Source organism: Apium graveolens, chromosome 7 (genome assembly GCF_009905375.1).
Source record: "Apium graveolens cultivar Ventura chromosome 7, ASM990537v1, whole genome shotgun sequence".
NCBI classification, from domain to species: domain Eukaryota; kingdom Viridiplantae; phylum Streptophyta; class Magnoliopsida; order Apiales; family Apiaceae; genus Apium; species Apium graveolens.
The window spans coordinates 156,065,965-156,079,284 of NC_133653.1; the positions used below are offsets into that span (position 1 = coordinate 156,065,965).

The following is a 13,320-nucleotide window of genomic DNA, read 5'->3' on the forward strand; positions in this document are numbered from 1 at the left end:
AGTTGCTAGGTTATGCGAATGATATAACAATGTTCGCAATGCTTATAGCATGAACCTAATCTGTGCTTTATATAAAGCACAATTACACAATCAATAAGGAATCCTATTCTATTACAATAAAGAAAAATATTTCATATCCATATATGATTGCTTCTGAGATAAAGTCCTTCACCGCTTTGAATTCCTGTTTTCCTTTTGCTCCTCGAATATCTACTAAAGTGATAAATCCTGATGACATTATCCGCTGATCATCAAATACTAATATAAGTACTGATGATGTCACTCTTCAGTAAATACTGATATAAGTCCTGGTAAGAACTTCTGATAGTTTCTGTCCAGATATCATCAATTATATCTAATAATCTCCCCCGACTTGTGCATTATGAAAATATGTACAAGTTTCAATTGATGATTTTAAAACTATCCAAATGCAGAAATCAAGTTAACATATTTGTTATGCCCGCTTTCGGTCATGGACCCTAAACAGGTCCATGTGGGTGAATTGAAGAACCCACACAGGTGAGCTAAAATTGAGGATTCATATGTGAGTTGGGCTAGCACATGCGGGCTGAGCACTCATTGTGAGCTGGGCTCGTGACGTGTGAGCTGGGCTCTCACATATGATCTGGGCTCTCACATGTGAGCTGGGCTCGCGGTGTGCGAGCTGGACTCCCACATGCGAGCCGGGCTTAGATGCTCATATGCGAGCTGGGCCCATGAGCTCAAATCTTGTGGAAAATAAAGGGAACATCTTGTTTATTGATTTAGAGAAAAGGCGGTGCAGGTCGAGACGACCAGGCCGACCCACGTTTGAGGACTTTATGTGTAACATGGAAAGTGACTCATAGATGACTGAGTTGCTCGTAAATTTCAGGGTCGACATGGGGTATTCCTGCAATCACGGGAAGAAATGCAGAGATGCCGCGAGATTTTAGGAAGTGTGTGGAGCCGGTCAAGATTTACGTGACTAATTGGCTGAAGGCCTGACTTTTATCATGGGCTTGGGCTGCACGGGTCGAAGAACCCTAACCCTAGCCTATGTGACTTGTTCCCCAAAAACTACGCGAGGCTTGATCCCTATAAATAGTGTACGCAGGCACTTGTATGAGACATGAGTCGACACTTGATAAAGAATAATAAAAACCATATTCTTTCTTAAGGAGTCAACATACAAGTCCGGCCACCACCATACACAACCTTCCTCCGCCCTCTAAACACCACCCTTGATCTTTATTCCTTCCAATAACCTCCAAAACACTGTTATACGAAATTCTCCCTATAACATTTGGCGCTAGAAGGAGGGGATATTCCATCTTGGGGAGAAAAGATGACCAAAGAGAGCAAATTAGTGGTGACTCCAGGAAGCGGGGGCAAGAAGAAGGACCAAAACGAGGTCGAGCACACGCCCCCGGAGAATCAAGCACCACCACCACCGACCGCAATCATGGACGGGCAGGCGGTCATGACGTATCTCGAGGGGCTAGCTAACCAGATGAACAATATCAACGCCCGGATGTCCAGGGTAGAGAAAAGCTCGGTCCGGAATGCCAAGAGTAAGGCACGCCGCCTCAAGATCTCCCAGCATAGCTGGAATGGCAAGGGTCCTCAAAAAAGGCTGATCCACAAGTTTGATGACGCGGCAACGAAGACCAAGCAGAAGAAAGGGGCATCACTAGAAGAGGATGAGATACCTAAGGACCGGCTTGAGCGAGGCATCCAGATCTCTGAGAGATCGGGGTAGAAGCCCGCTTCATCCGAGGTAAGGTCGACTAGTATGCTGGACCGCGTGGGCAAGAAGCTAAGCAAGCACGACCTCAGGCTCAAGTTAGAGAATTTCAAAAAAAAAGAGAAGGAAAGAAGCCCGAAGATCAGAGAACCCCAAAAAGAAGGCGTACAATGAATCCTCCAGAAAGACGTCAATGCACCACGCCCAAGAGGGAGGAACAACGTAGACGCAGAGATAATCATGAAGAGGAGTCACAAGTACGAGCTGGAGGAGGGGGACGCCATGAGCGACCTTAGGGCTCCCACCACTCGAGTATGCAAATGGTGATAGGGAGAGAGAAGTTGTTAGAGTGGGAGACCTAAGGAGGATCCTAGACCAGATGAAGCAGGTGAAGAGGGGACCCCGACCTCGACGACCCCTTCCCCATTCACGGCGGCCATTCGATCATCTCCCTTACCTCGAGTATTCAGGCATAACCCCGATCTTCTATTTAATGGCGAAGCCAACCCGGCGGAATATCTTATACAGTTTAACACTGAGATGGAGGTCCATTAGGTGCCGGAGCCAACCCGCTTCAGACTCTTCGCAGCATCACTCTGAGGGTGATATGGATAGAAAATACATCCTAAAGACACATTAAATATCGCATTAATTACACTTGGGCTTCTTGTCTGAAAAGTCCAACACAGACCTGTCTGGTCCAAGCTTCATAGCAGGGCTGTCTGGTCCAAAGCTTCATAACAGGCCCATGACAGCCCAAACAGCCAAGGCCTACCAGCGGAGGTCGTCCAAGTCCACGAACACGAGCTGATCACAGACTAGACCCAATACGGCTATAAGAGCAGAGACATGTGTTCTAAACGAACTCAAAGTCCTACACAGAAGATTCTGGAACTCCTTCCTCAATAGGACTCCTAATCACCATCTAAGTTGGAGACTTGTCCACCAAGTCTCCCAACAGAAGTCTAACCCTAGACTCAACTCTATATGAAGGGCTCTATCCCTCAACCTAGAACTACGTTTTTGGCTTGATTCTCTACAACACAAAGATATGTAGGCATCTTACAAGGATCGATAGTCCCGAACGTAAGAGCAGCCATTAAAGCTCGAAGCTCACCAACCCTAGCATTAAATACTAAAGTACTCAGGTTTTTATTCCACAATATTTGGCACCGTTTGTGGGAAACTTACAACAATCAAGGTGAACACACGGAGCAGAAACACTAGTGGGACAGACACTCCTGTCCCATCGCGAACAATCACATCATTGGTGAACATACCACCGCACTCAACTTATGCCTCCACCCAAGGAGGAACCCTAGTAGGGGAAACTGAGGCTCAGCCACAAGGGACGAATCCCCCGGCTCCTCAAGGGACGAATTCCCAACTTAGCAGCTGCATGCACTTGTGAACTCTCAACCCCTTGGATATGAGTACTAGACAATTATGACTACTAACCCCCTTATAGGATGCCTATATACCCCAAAGTTGGAGGGAATGGACACTATGGTAGGAGTGAAGCACAAGGGCGGACGCACCAATACATATGTGGCTCGGCTCCTATTCCAGAGGATCAAGAATTCTCTGGACCTTATACTGAAAGAGACTCCGAGTCATTGGATGATGTTGCTCCAAGAGGAGGCGTGCTGGCAAAGAGCCGATGGCTAATACTGAACAATGCCCCAAGAGCACTCAAGGGATGAATCCCCAAGATGTTCAAGAGAGGATCAGGGCTCATGAAGCAGAGATCCAAAGGCTGAAGTGAGACCTGGAGACACATCTGGCCCCAAGACCCCCACTCGCTCTAAGGCGGAGAAATCCTCCTCCAATCATAGACCTGGATGGTCAAATACCAAGAAGGGCAGTTTCCCCAAGGGTTGATCCAAGTGATCTTATGCCCCTAGGAGATCCTGATGATCCAAACCCACCATTCACTGATGAGATAATGAATGCTCACATCTCAAGGACGTTCAAGATGCCCACCATCAAAGCATACGATGGTACTGGCGACCCCGCTAATCATGTTAGGTCGTTCTCTAATGCCCTGTTGTTACAGCCCATGAATGACGTTATTAAGTGTCGGGCCTTTCCTCAAACCCTATCAGACATTGCTCAAAGGTGGTACAGCCATCTGCCCCCAAACTCTATTGGATCATTTAAGGACTTGAGTCACTTTTATAAACAGTTCATAAGTGGCAGAGTGCACGAGAAGAGTTCAGCATCTCTCATGGGTATAGTCCAAGGAGCAAAGGAGTCCCTGAGAGAGTATCTGAATCGATTTACGAAGGAGGCTTTGAAGATCCCTGATCTTGATGATAAAGTAGCTATGATAGACCTACGACTAGAGACGAGTTCTTTAAGATGTCCTTGGCTAAGCGCCCTCCCGAAAGCATGCTGCAACTCCAGGATAGAGCCGGGAAATATATTAAAGCGGAGGAGAGTATGAAGAAGATAGCTGTAAATAATGAACCTACTGGGAACAAGAAGCGGAAGACGGATTATGAGTACGATGCCAAATTACAAGTATCCACGAATTGGCAAAAACTCTGACTCCTCCTCTTCTAAGAAGAATCAACAACCAAGGTTCGCTGAATATGCAAGGTTGAATGCTCCAAGGAGCCAAATCCTTATGGAAATTGAAAAGGACAAAGACTTCAAATGGCCGAAGCCACTAAGGGGAGATCCTGAAAAAAGAGACAAGAGTCGATACTGCAGATTTCACAAAGGTGTTGGTCATGACACTAACGATTGTAGGCAACTCAATGATGAGATTGAGTATCTGATCCGAAGGGGAAAGTTCAGACGTTTCACCAAGGGTGAAGAGGCCGGAGGCCAAAAAAGAGATAATGATCGAAGAGATGACGATCGAAGGGGTAACGACAGAGATCGCAACCTGCAGCCCCGAGGGCCAGTAATCAATATGATCTCAGGAGGACCTACAGTAGATGGTACTACAAGGAACTCCCGAAAAGCTTATGCTAGAGAAGTGATAAACATAGTTAGGGAGCCATCTAAGCGTTCCATGTCAGAGATGACGCTTGAATTTGGTGACCCAGACCTTGAAGGTTTAAAATTTCCTCAGGATGATCCTCTGGTTATCACTCCGATAATTGGAAATTGTCCTGTTATGAGGGTCCTAGTGGACAGTGGAGCTTCCGTGGGCATTTTGTTTCATGATACATTCACAAGGATGGGCTAAAATGATTCTCAGCTAACTCCGTCCGACACACCCATCTACGGGTTTAACCATGTGGAATGCAAAGTCGAAGGAGCAATACAACTTCCCGTAACTATCGGGGAAGAGCCCAGGGAGGCCACGCAGATGTTGAACTTTCAGGTTGTCAAGGTAGCCTCTACTTACAATGCTATCATGAGTAGAACATGGATCCATGCTTTTAAGGTTTTGCCCTCAACCTACCATATGGTACTGAAGTTCCCAGCTAGAAATTGTGTTGGAGAAGCAAGGGGAGATCAGAAGATGGCCTGTAGTTGCTATGTTGCAGCACTTAGGCCCGATGGAACAGGGGGCAGGTCCTCCCCATAGAAGACATGGATGTCCGAGAAAATGACGAACTGGGAGGGAAGCCATCCGAGGACTTGGTCCCAATTCCTTTAAACCCCTTAGACCCGGAGAAGGTCACGTACATTGGGGCATCTCTGGATAAGCCCTTGAAGGGTCGAATGACAACTTTCCTCCAAGAAAACAATGATGTATTTGCTTGGACAACAGCTAATATGCCTGGGATTGACCCAAACCTTATAACTCATAGATTGAACAGTGATCCAACTCGGAAGGCTGTAAAGCAAAAGAAGAGAAGTTATGCCCTTGATAGGCTGGAAGCCATTAAGAAGGAGGTCGAGAAGCTTTTAGAAGCTGGATTTATTAAGGAAGTGCAATTCCCTGAATGGTTGGCCAACCCTGTAATGGTTAAGAAGGCCAATGGAATGTGGAGGATGTGCATTGACTTCACTGACTTGAATGATGCTTATCACAAAGACTGTTACCCCCTACCAAGGATTGATACCCTGATTGATTCCACTACTGGACACGAGATGCTAAGCTTCATGGATGGTTTCAATGGTTACAATCAGATTAGAATGCATAAGGATGACAACCCCAAGTTATCTTTCATAACTGACTTTGGTGTATTCTGTTATCTTGTTATGGCTTTTGGACTTAAGAATGCAGGAGCTACTTACCAAAGACTGGTAAACAAGATATTTTTCCATCTAATTGGGAAGATCATGGAGGTCTATGTTGATGATATATTAGTCAAAAGCCTAAGTAAGGCCGATCATATTAGTCACCTCAGAGAGGCATTTGAAGTGCTGAGGCACCACAAGATGATGTTAAACCCAGGAAAGTGTGCTTTTGGCGTTGGGTCTGGAATTTTTTTGGGTCATATGGTCTCTAAGAGTGGAATAGAGGCCAACCCCGACAAGATCAAAGCCATCCTAGACATGGAGCCACCACGCTCCATCAAGGATGTTCAGAAGCTGACAGGAAGAATCATAGCTCTAAGAAGGTTCATCTCCAAGTCAGGAGTTAAATGCCTTCCCTTTTTCAAAACCCTTTAGAAGGTGAAGAACTTTGAATGGACAGTTGAGAGCCAAGAAGCCTTTGAACAGCTGAAGAAGTACATGACTGAAGCCCCGTTGTTGGCTAAACCAAGTCCAGAGGACACTCTTTATTTGTACCTCGCGGTATCTGAACAAGCCGTGAGTGTAGTCCTCGTGAAGGAAGAGCAGAAGCTCCAGAAGCCTGTATATTATGTAAGCAAGGTGCTCCATGGAGAAGAATTGAATTACTCCACCACGGAGAAGTTCGCGCTTTCTCTCATCACAACCTCGAGGAAGTTGAGACCATACTTCCAGGCTCACAAGATCGAAGTCCTGACGGACCAACCTTTGAGGAACATTCTTCACAGCCCGAAGGCCAGTGGAAGGCTTATGAAGTGAGCGACTGAGTTAGGAGAATTTGATATTAAATACAAGCCTCGAACGACCATCAAGGCTCATGCCTTAACATACTTCATGGTCGAATACACCATTAACGACCAAGAAGTCAGGGGGCAAGAGAAAGTAACCCCAGAAGGTGGAGAGAAGGAGAAGGATGAAGAAATAACCTTGAAAGAGTATTGGGTTATCCATTTTGACGGAGCGTCCAAAATAAAATCTAGTGGTGCAGGCCTAGTCTTGCAAAGCCCTGATGGGTTTATGATTGAATATGCTTTAAAGTTGGACTTCCCGACTACGAACAACGAAGCAGAATATGAAGCATTGATAGCTGTCTTAGGCTTGGCTAGAGCCGTGAGGGCCAAAAACCTGAAGGTCTGCGGAGACTCAAGACTTGTAGTTGCTCAAATTAATGGGGAGTTTGAGGCCAAGGATGATACTATGGCCAAGTACCTGAGAGTCATAAAGGGAATTCTGACTCAGTTCGATGAATGGTACGCAAAACATGTTCCGAGAGAAGAGAACACTACGGCGGATGCCTTGTCTCAGTTCGCCTCATCTGAAATCGAGAATTATCCGAGAACTATTTACTTCCAGGTCTTGAAGACCCCTACTGTCCATGTCATAAATCTGATTGCACCAGTTGGTGTGGCAAGCTGTCGGATAGACCCGATCAAGACCCACTTAGAAACTAGGTGGCTCCCCGACAATGCCCAGGAGGCACGCAAGCTGTCGGTTAGAGCATTGAGATATTCATTGATTGAAGACCTTCTTTACAAAAGGTCCTTTGTTATTCCGTACTTGAAGTGCTTAAGACCTCTTAAAGCAGAGGAGGCACTTAAAGAAGCCCATAAAGGGATTTGTGGAAAACACTTGGGGGGAAGGTCCCTCGCTCACAAAATAACTCGGTTGGAATTCTACTGGCCAACTATGCTAGCCGATGCAAAGGCTTATGTGAAGAAATATGACAGATGTCAGAGGCACGCTCCAATAGTACGACAACCCCCAGAAAGGCTTACATCGATCAACACACCCATCCCTTTCACAATGTGTAGAATGGACATACTTGGACCATTTCCTGTAGTATAGGGACAAAGGATGTGTATTGTGGTGGCCATATACTTCTTTACAAAGGGATTGAGGCTAAAACACTAGCCAAGATAACCACCAAGCAAATTGCCCAATTCTTCTGGGAGAATGTGATATGCCGATATGGAATCCCACGCATCCTTGTCACGGATAATGGGAAACAATTTGATAATGCAGAGTTCAAAGAGTACTGCAACGATAACATCATAGAACTTCGCTTCACCTTGGTTACACATCCTCAGGCAAACGGGCAAGCGGAAGTTGCTAACAGAATCATCCTTGATGGACTTAAGAAGATGGTTGAATGCTCGAAAAACACTTGGGTGGATGAGTTACTGCCTATACTATGGGCATATCGTACCACCTACAAAGTGACAACTGAAGCTACCCCATTCATGCTGGCTTACAGAGCCGAGGCATTGGTGCCTCTTGAAATCACATATGGATCCCCTAGGATCAAAGATTAAGAATCGGAAACCAATAAAGAAGGCATAAGACTCGCTCTCGATCCCATTGACGAGGTCAGAGATGAGGCCAGCGCCCGCAATGTAGAGCATCAATGAGAGCCTCCCTCTATTTTAATAAAGGGGTTAAAGAAAGGTTCTTTTACTAAGGAGGCTTGATCTTAAGAAAGATCGAGGCTTCAGGAGTTCAAGATAAAGAAAAGCTAACCCCTAACTGGGAAAGGCCGTATAAGGTCAAGAAAACATGAGGACGAGGATCCTACAAGTCAAAAACCCTGAGCGGTGACAAAGTGCCTCATACCTGGCACATTTCGAAGCTGAAGGTTTAATATATTTAGGACATGAAATACATGTTCCCAATACTTATTAGTAAATGGAGGAATAAGGTCGACCAGTGTACGAGCATCCAATGAATAAAGATCCTGAAGGACCAAAGTACCGTAAATAAAAGACGAATATGAAATCAAACTACAAATGCAGGAGATCCCGAAGGATCAGGAATCAAGTCATGATGAACAATTAGGTTACACACTGAAGATGTTCAAGTCCATGAAGGACCATAAATAGATAAAAGCCACACACGGCAAAAATAAAGCCATGCAAGGCCTAAACACTGAAGGACAATCTATAGTCCAAAATCAGATGATTGGTCAATAATGGCAACCTCAGAAACAACCCAAAGGCTAGGAAAACCCCTCAAATTTACCATATATGGGTGTTAGGTCCCAATATGTTTGTAGAAGGGGGGTTGAATACAAACTATACCGTTTAATCGAATAAAATACGGAATAAAAAAGTGAAACAAAATTCAAGTTAAATAAAACTATTATTAAACTTGAAAGGTGTTACAACAACGGTATCGTTTACAAGGGATTAATCTCAAATAAATTATTCCAAATCTAGAATAAATTCGACATGAACTTTTTCTATTTTTGAAATAAAAAGGATCAAATGCTAAAAGCAATTTGAGATTAAGTTCTAGGGATTTTGATCCGCTAGATAGTTACACAAGAACAAGAGAAGGATTTCTAGTGGTTTAGATTTAACAATAAATACTAGAAATTAATGTCCTGAGAAATTGCAATAAGTTCTCTGCTTTTGTTCTGTGTTCTTCAGTTGGTTTGATATTCAATGTTGTTCTGTTAACAATCAGCTTCTGTTGTTTTATATTAAAACAACCCACTTGATTTAACTGGCAAGACAATCCATTGAGCTCAGCAAGACAATCCCAACAGCTGGTAGAACTTTCGGTAGGACTATTGATTGTACTAGCAAGACAATCACCACAGCTGGTAAGACTTCCAGTAAGACAATTTAAATGAACTGGCATGACTTTCGGTATGACTATTGATTGGCATACCGATTGTCATACTAATACAAAAGATTGTCTTGCTGAATTAATTTTGAATTTAAATTCAAAATCAATTCTGAAAAACCATAATATTAATTCAGAATTAATTAATCAATTAATCCAATTAATCAATAAATTAATCTTTGCAGATATAATTTATTTTCTTAATTAAATTATACGACTTAATTAATTAATAGAGAATTAATACTATTTTTGAACAGCAACCACTCTTCTAACAATCTTCTGAAAATCATGAATCCATTTCACCACTTCAATGTTGACACTCGATGTACTGTCTGGTTCATGAATGACTAACTTCTGTGATGTTTCTTCATGTCTTGATTTTCTTCAGATTAAATCCCTGTAATTAATTGATACCCTGACGAGATCTCTGTCACTTGATTAAATCCACAATATTGATTTATATCACTGAGGCTTGATCAATTTCTTGAACTTCTTCCAGTGAAGTAATTTCTAAAGCTATAGATGAACGTTGATACTGAATCCTTTGACAGATGTTAGTTGGAGAGATCTCTTTGACTGTGGATCTACTATTTACTTATTACATTCTTATTTGAGTTGAGTTAAATCCTCGAATAAACAAATAGGCTATAACATATGCCTTTCAATCTCCCCCTATTTGTTTGTTAGACAATAACAACAAATACCTAGAGGATAACTCAACTAACAAATAAGAAAAAGATATAAACATAAATGCAAAGTAAATAGCAGAAAAGTTTTGGATTATATTTAACATTTTCCAGATTTCAAAAGAAATTTACAAGTGAATACAAGATAGATGTTCCTCTAGACCGAATATATGACTACATTTGTCTATCTTGATTCATAAAGCTCTAAGCATATTACATTAAGTTTTGAGATAATTGAATTCAGTTGTCTTCCCTTCCGAATTTGCCTTCTTCCAAATCTTGAAGCAACTCCTTGTCAAAGACACGATCCTTTTCTGAAGTGAAGCTGGCTGGTCTGACTAGTTGAACTCGAACTGACTTTAGCTTATTCTTGAACTGATTGTACCTTTTAATATTCTTTTCACAATAAGCTTGAATCAGATCAGCAGCTTGAGTTTTCAACATGGATGAGTATCCGACAGTTTTTAAGTGATGTTCCATCCAGACAAGATGCTTAGCAGAGTAGTCTTTAAGAGATTGTGCATCGAGATGGCAGATTTGAAGACAGTCAGACTTAAATAATCTTATCTGATGAGGATTGTTGACCACTTGAGGACTAGCCCTGCTGGAAAACTCTTTGAGCCTTTCTCGAAGAACTTCATTCAATTCTGAGCTTCTTTTTACTTTGTTGAGTAGAACCCAAATCTCAGATAAAGAACGATTCTCAAACAAGTGAAGTGATACTTTAAAAGATCCTTCATTATGACAATATACAAAGATGCTCATTTCATTTAAAGATTTGTCAAAGGCAGCTGTGATCCTTGAGACTTCAGTCTTGATAGCATTCATGTACACGTCATTGTTTGGAGTAGAGATTTCCAGCTTGTCAAGAAGGTGTAGAAACTGCCTATCATTATTTGTGCTCAGCTGAGGCATATCAAGTACTCTCCTAGCTTCATTCCACTTTTCACCAATCTTCAGTTTGACATCTCTTCTCCTTTCTTTAGCTTTAATGTCATGAAGACGTTGCTTTTCAAGAGTTTCTGTTCGTTGAATGTCTTTCCTCATGTCAATGATCTGGGATATCTTTTTAAGTTCAACTTCTCTTCTCTTCAACTCTGACTGCTGCTGCTGAAACTCTTTCTCAAAAATAGGATCCACTTGAGCTTCCTCCTCCCATTATTCAAAATCACTTTCCTCCTCAGCTTCAAAGAAACCATTATTATCTTCCAAGACTGGTTCAGTGGGAATGTCAAAAATATCAAAGTCATCTTGTTCTCCACTATAGTAGACATCATCAGCCTTCCTTGTGTCTCCAGCAGAAGAATCTTTTTCTTTACCCTTTCCAAAGCTCCCTCCTTGCTTCTCCCCCTTAGTTGAGGAATCCTCTACAGATTTTCCTTTAGACCCTCCCTGACCTCCATTACCTCCAGAGCCTGAGCCTCCACCAGACGGCCCTTCAAAGAAAGTTTTTTGCTCTTCATTAGGGCAGTGAGATTTTTTTAATCATAAAATACAAGTGCTTCATCCCTTCACTGAGATGTTCCATGCCCATCTGTATCTTTAGGAATCTGGAGGAGTCTAGTGAATGGTTCATTTCAACCAGGTCTTCAAGAGAATTCATTCTAGTATGAAGAGAGCAGAAGTTTGTAATATCGTCTGCTGATAAAGTTGGAGATTCCTGAATGGAATTAAGCTTTGGTATCACAGAGGTCTTGAAATCTGAGATATCATTCCTAATAAATGCCAGCTGATTGTTGACAGAGGTGGAAGAAGAAGACCGTTCAACTACTTGTGCTTTGAATGTTTGAGCCTCAACCTGACTTTTTGCAAGTTGTTCTTTCAGAGCAGCAATTTGAGCTAACAAAATTTTAGTGTTTGTGTCTGTGTGTGTGCTTACCTGAATATCTCTCGTGTTTGGTTCACTCAACTCACGTGCTTGTGTTTCTCCCAATATAAGTGCTCGTGAGGAGCCATCCTGTTGCTGATCTTCTGGACCTACAATTGAAATCACCCTAGCCTCTTCAAGAGAGGTCAGTGGTGGTGTAATGGGAATTCGCGAGTCCCGATCCTCAGTCAAATCTATCTTTTTATGTGAAATAGATGTCTGAATTGCTTCAGGGATAGATTGACCGAGTTGCCCTCCACTTTTTCCAGATAAATCTGTGAGTGGAGAATCCCGTGAGGGAGCCAGAGGTGTTGGATCTAGGAGGGGAGAAAATGACTCTATTAGAGGTGGCTGAGAGTCAGATTTTCCCTCAGAAGCATGTGACTGCTCTTCTGCCGTAACTATGGCAGACACTGTAACCGACTCAATGTGCACTCCTCTCTCTGTGTCCTGAGTATCATCTATTGGTCTGTATGCTTCCATTGTGAGTAATGGAAGTGTGCTTGACTCAGTACAAGATGCCATGACCCTATGGCGAATTTCAATAGATTCATCCTGTTGAGAGAATGTCTCTAGTAACTGTTCATTGGCCATATCAAAGTCCATGTCCTGTTCGGAGGACATGGATGGGCTATCAGATGCCTCTATAAGTGTTTTTCTTTTCTTGGGAGGAGGCAGAGCTGAGGGTTCATTCACATCCAATAACATACTACTTCCTTCTAACCTTCTCGATAACATTTTAGACAGTGGGGGAGAGGTTGAGACAGGTTGAGACTCTGTATTTGACTCTATGACCTGGGATTGAAGCTGCGGTTCTACAACTTCATGGTCAGCCCTATCAATCACTGGGGGTCTTTCAACAGAAGTAGGAATGGTGTGAGAGTGAGGAATTATTACCTGCAGTGGAAGAGCATCTGATGTTTGAGCCTGGGTGGCTTGAACCACTGGAGGTTGAGGTTGCTGTTCATGACCGGGAAGATTGAAAATTGGTAAAGGAATGAAGGTGGTCATGAAAGCAGATACAAGTACTGGAACTTGCATGAATTTGAAGGAAGTGTCTTGGCGTGTGTAGATCTTTTTGCTTACGGGAGGGGGTTCAGCTACCGATGAGTTAGCAAAAAGAGCTTTATGCTCAGGTGTGAGAAGATGTTCTGCTATAAGCATAAGAAAACGAGCATAGTAGCACGAAACCCTATGATTTGTAGAATGATCACGTA

The 13,320-nt window shown here is 42.9% G+C and overlaps 1 protein-coding gene across 1 annotated transcript; it reads left to right on the plus strand.

Annotated features, from left to right (window-relative positions):
• Positions 1–4,235: 4,235 nt before the first annotated feature.
• Positions 4,236–5,270, plus strand: LOC141674145 (uncharacterized). The gene is made up of 2 exons (XM_074480868.1): positions 4,236–4,820; positions 4,938–5,270. Exons 1-2 carry the CDS (start codon positions 4,236–4,238, stop codon positions 5,268–5,270), a joined length of 918 nt encoding a protein of 305 aa, XP_074336969.1.
• Positions 5,271–13,320: the final 8,050 nt, after the last annotated feature.